The sequence below is a fragment of the Lytechinus variegatus genome, chromosome 12, assembly GCF_018143015.1.
Source record: "Lytechinus variegatus isolate NC3 chromosome 12, Lvar_3.0, whole genome shotgun sequence".
NCBI classification, from domain to species: domain Eukaryota; kingdom Metazoa; phylum Echinodermata; class Echinoidea; order Temnopleuroida; family Toxopneustidae; genus Lytechinus; species Lytechinus variegatus.
The window spans coordinates 1,646,789-1,651,783 of NC_054751.1; the positions used below are offsets into that span (position 1 = coordinate 1,646,789).

Below are 4,995 nucleotides of genomic sequence, written 5' to 3' on the forward strand. Positions count from 1 at the left end.
TCGTTTGATCAGATACCCATTTACTTCATTGGTTTAAACCCGGCCGCGTCAGACCAATAAACATTAAAAGCTGGGCGTTGCTGCTACCCTGATTGGCGTTCAAAAATTAGGGATAGAGCCTTGTCAATCTGGCGCTGCACAGCGGTTACCGGGCCAACGATCAATTGGGCAAAACAAATTTTCGGAGTATTTCATTGCTGGTGTCTATTTCAAACAATGAAAATATGGATTTCCATAGTTTCAAAATGTGCTAAAAATGTCGGGTTTAAATGTTTAAATGTCGGATATCATAGGTTTTCAGCTAGCGCTTCGCGCTTGCATCAATTTTTTTTAGCGAGATACCTATTCTTGTACAAAAAGGCTACAAAGAGTACAGAAAAAAAATTGCAGTTTAAAATTTTGAAACTAAAAAAATTCAGCTCGCGCTTCGCGCTCTCATAAATTGTTGAGTTAGATCCCTCCATTTTTAATGATTACGAGAAGTACATTTCCATTTTTACAGTCGGAAAACTATATCTTTAAGTTCGCGCTTCGCGCTCTCATAAAATGTTTAGTGAGATACTTATTTCATTTATTTATTCACACATATTTAAACAGGTTCACAAGATCAGGGATAAAATTTATGTTCATAGTTACAAAATGTGCTCGCATGTTCGCATTACTCGTTTAGGTCTTGTGATATACCTCATTGTATTTTTGAGGGTAAATCTCAGATTTTCTCTAACTTCGGTCTGTACCGTCCGCCAATTATTGTTATCTTGGTGCCCCCTACAAAAAACCAAGCCACCCCCTCCCCCGTGCGCCCCTGCTGAACAAATCCCAGATACACCACTGATGCGATTGAGTCGATTGCCTTAGAGATTGCATTAATCCCAAGAGGGTTTTTGAATGATAATTATTGAAGGCTATTCTAAAACGACTAGTAAAGAAATTACAGCTCCTGATCACACAATTCTAGTAGGGCCTACTCTGGTGAGAAGTTAAACGAAATTAAAACCCCAAATACTTTACACAGAAAACAGAAAATCGCTCGCGCTTCGCGCTCTCATTTATTTTTTTTTGTAAAGTGATATAACATTACATTAATAAATTTTGTTTTTCTTCATGAGTTCATTGCAAAGAAATGACCCTCAATTTTTCATGTGATTTTGACTATGAAATAAGATAACTCAACATGTATTTAAGGCACTAATGTTTGCCTTGCGGGGAGGTAGGGGGCCGGGCGCCATTTTACGAAAAGTCCACAGGGGCGCCAAAATCTGGTCAACTTTTGGCCCCACTCCGTACGAAATCTAGTTAACCCGACCCTACGTTTTGACTGAAATGTGCACAACTCGTTTCATTCAAATATACAAAGGGTCCGGTATACTGCACCCGACCTTTAGAGAATTTATGGGGCACTTTTTTCTCGAATCGCCGGGTACGTCACTCGATAATCATTGCCGACAGGTTGCGGTAACCGGGTTGGATATGCCGCCGCACAAGCCCGATAATAAGATTCACTACACTTCAATACTTGTATAATCATTGCAGTATGATGTTAATATACAAAATATGTCTATCAAAATTAAAATAGTTGTTTATTACACTACATGTAGCTGTTTTCAGTAGAAGCATGACGGGAGTCCAGCTCTTTGAATGCATGCCTTTTTTAAGCATCGAAAGTAGGTTATTTAGATTTTGTAAACTGCTGTTATTTGATCGTATCTGGTACAGGCCTAATTTCCTTTTTAAAACATTTATTGAATTCATTTCCAATCTCTCGATTATTTCAAATATTAAATGAAGTCATTGACTGTTTGATTACTTTAATGAATATGTTATGCTCCTTCTATTTTGTCGCTTTTATTCAAAGACTTATCAAATTTTGGAGCCAAAAAACATTCCGATTTCAGACAAAAGGTTTGTAGCGTCCTGTAATTTCCAAATTTGCTATAGGCCTACGAAAATGTTTGCTTCCATCATTGTGGACCTATTAATTATAATCATTGGCTTAGCCTATGTATCAATCCAATTTTCCTATATCTATTGCAAATGTTCCAAACAAAATATCCCGATGAAGGAGCAACGTGGCAAGATAGAATTGGTGATCGAAACAGTGACTGACCACGGCTGCCTTCAAACCATGATGGGAATCGAGGCTGTCGATGTCCAAGACGTTGTGGTCATTGACCCCGTCGATGTCGTTTTCGGAAGTATCCTCTGTTGCTCCTTGTCCCGCTTTGTTCTGTGGTATAGATAGGTTTTGCAAATGATAAGATTGCTGATGGTCAAGACGATGACCACGATGATCACGAGGGTACCGATCCCGATGAGGAGATATGTCTCATGAGAGAGGAACTCTAATTTGCCATTTAAACCAGGATTATCTGCAGCAAAAAAAAGGATGATTATATGTCTAGTCTCTATAGAATTGGTAATCCATAGCCATGTCTACTAGCAAATGTGTATTTGTGCATATTTTACTGGGGTTTTTTTCATATAGGATTTCCTGGTCAAAATATGTCCACTGATGGGAACCAACTGTCCATGTAGGCATTTCACATGTGCAAAAAAACGTCATAGGTGTCAAGTTCTTTGTGTTCTTCTACTATAAAATACTAAAGTCACCCCTCCCCTCTCTCTTCCCTTCTCTTTTCTCTTAAAGGACGGAAGGAACATTATCAAAACGCGATTTATCGTACAATTATTTGATGTTATGTCGTTTATTTGGAACTGATATTATTTTAGAAGTGAATCGTATGAAGGAACTCTGGAGAACGTTATAAGCATGCCGAATTCATGGAGTATTTATAAATCAATAATCAGCTATCAGCTATACTTACAATTCGAAGTACATGATCAATGAAGATTCGGATAAATGAGGAGACGACTGAAATAATATTTTCGAAGCTGCATATGATTGAAATTTTATGGTTATATTAATATTGGATGAATGTCGAAGTATTGATATCAGTCAGTCTATCTTGATGAGTGTGGGTTTAGTTTGACTATCTAATAATGAACAATTCTTATTTATAGTTTCGGGTGTAAAACTTGAAGGTGGAAGTGATCTAAACTTGTTCTGATCAGTCTATATAACTGTCTATCAAACCTTTTCTGGTATGAGGGGTGCGGCGATGCTGACTCACTGGGGGTTGGTCACTTATGGTAAGGGTTTAGCTGACTCACTGAGGGTTGGTCACTTATGGTAAGGGTTTAAATGGTAATGGGGGTTTGGGATTCTTTTATCAGGAAGCAAATCATGGTAAACGATCAATATCCAAAGCAGATTGCAAGATTTCAGTGAAACCTACCAACTAATTGCCTCGGCATTGGTTTACTCTTCTCTTCCTCGTCTGCCTGAGCTTCAAGAGTTTCCATTGTGTCTGGTGAATAGAAATCATTTATTTTTAATATAAATAACACCGACCAATAATGCTATGAAAGAATTGTGTAATTAATATGGATAAAAGGTGGAACATGCAAATGTTAATAGGGAAACTTTCTTCCTCGTCATTATGATCATTAAAATCCCCTTTTTATTGGCAAATTCTAACAAAACTTTGTATAAATTAGCATTTACAATCTTTTATAATATTCTTGGGGGCAAAGTGGTCTAGTGGTTATGACTCTCGGTTTTCAATCTGAGGGACGTGCGTGGTTCGAATCCAAGCCATGATTATTTTGCTTTCCTTCAAGAAATTTGCCCACATTGTGATACATGCAATCCAGGTGAGGTGAATGCGGGTACCCGGTAGGAAGAAATTCCTCCAATATAAGCATCGCAGCTAAAGCATAATAGCAGTGCTCTGCATGTATCCTCAGACAAAAGGCGCTACATAAATGCAGCTATTATGTAATTCTCATTGTTATCACCCGTAAATACATACTTTGTACAAGAAGTATCAATTTCGGTCGGACATTAACCTTACAATGCTATATTATTTTTGTTTCATTACGAAAAATAAACAGGACCTATACATGTATATCAAGATTGCCAGTTATGTAAAATAGTTTTCGATTTTAGGAAAGAAAGTTTTGTGTATTATATTTATGCCAACTTCGAAAGTGTGACAATCAAGAACTAACGGCCTTATTCTCTCGAATAAATTCGGACCAATTCTGCCCAAATAGGGCCTGATTTGGATGAATTTGGTGGTTTTCGAACCTATACTCGCTTCTGATTAGGGGAGCTTCCCCAAATTTCCCAAAAGAGACGTGCGAGTCCAGAATAGATCCCGATTTTGGCAGAATAGCCAAGAATTGACCCGAATCAACATGATTATCAAGAATAAAGCCGAATAGTGGCAAGAATCGAACCAAATGTGCCAAGAATCGGGTCGAATGTGACCCGATTGCTCCGATTACAGCCGAATGATGACCCGGAAGGTGCCGAGCTCGGACCGTTACGCCCCGAATGATACGAATAGTTCCAAATATGCCCAGTATAGTTCGAATGCCTCCCCTAAGCCAACCGAATGTATCCAAAATCTGACCTGAATGAAATTTGTTGTGGTCACATTCGGGAGTATTTTGGAGGGTTTTCGGCTGGTTCCAAACATTTCAAAACTGACCGAATTCCTCAAATGTCTCCGAATCCCTCCCGAATTTTCTCGCATTCGCGGATTGAGAAGAGAATACTCCCGAAACCACCAGAATACGAGTATTCAGATGGATTCGAAGCTGATTCGGTTTCGGTGTAACCTTAGCTTTACTGGTCTGTAGATCTGAATACCGAGCCCCCCTGTAATTTCACTAAAATCTACCAATCCACCACTATACGACTGCAAAAAAAATGATTGTAGAAATAGATTGATTCCAATAATCTTACTAGTAAGAACAGCTTTGGTTGTTTCCTCAATGAATCTTGGATCTGGGACACATGCCTTCCTTCCGATGTCAAATATATCGGTTGATTTAATACAAGTCTTCATGCACTGAGTATCATCCATCCTAGAGCAATTTGATTGGGTACGAACTCCATCAGGACATTGACTACAGAACAGGCAGTGA

At 38.5% G+C, this 4,995-nt stretch overlaps 1 protein-coding gene across 1 annotated transcript; it reads right to left on the reverse strand.

Moving 5' to 3' along the window:
• Window positions 1-588: 588 nt before the first annotated feature.
• Window positions 589-4,995, reverse strand: LOC121425484. The gene is made up of 3 exons (XM_041621552.1): window positions 4,814-4,995; window positions 3,297-3,368; window positions 589-2,369 (listed from the first exon to the last, which is right to left on the reverse strand). Exons 1-3 carry the CDS (start codon window positions 4,932-4,934, stop codon window positions 2,119-2,121), a joined length of 444 nt encoding a protein of 147 aa, XP_041477486.1. The 5' UTR covers window positions 4,935-4,995; the 3' UTR covers window positions 589-2,118.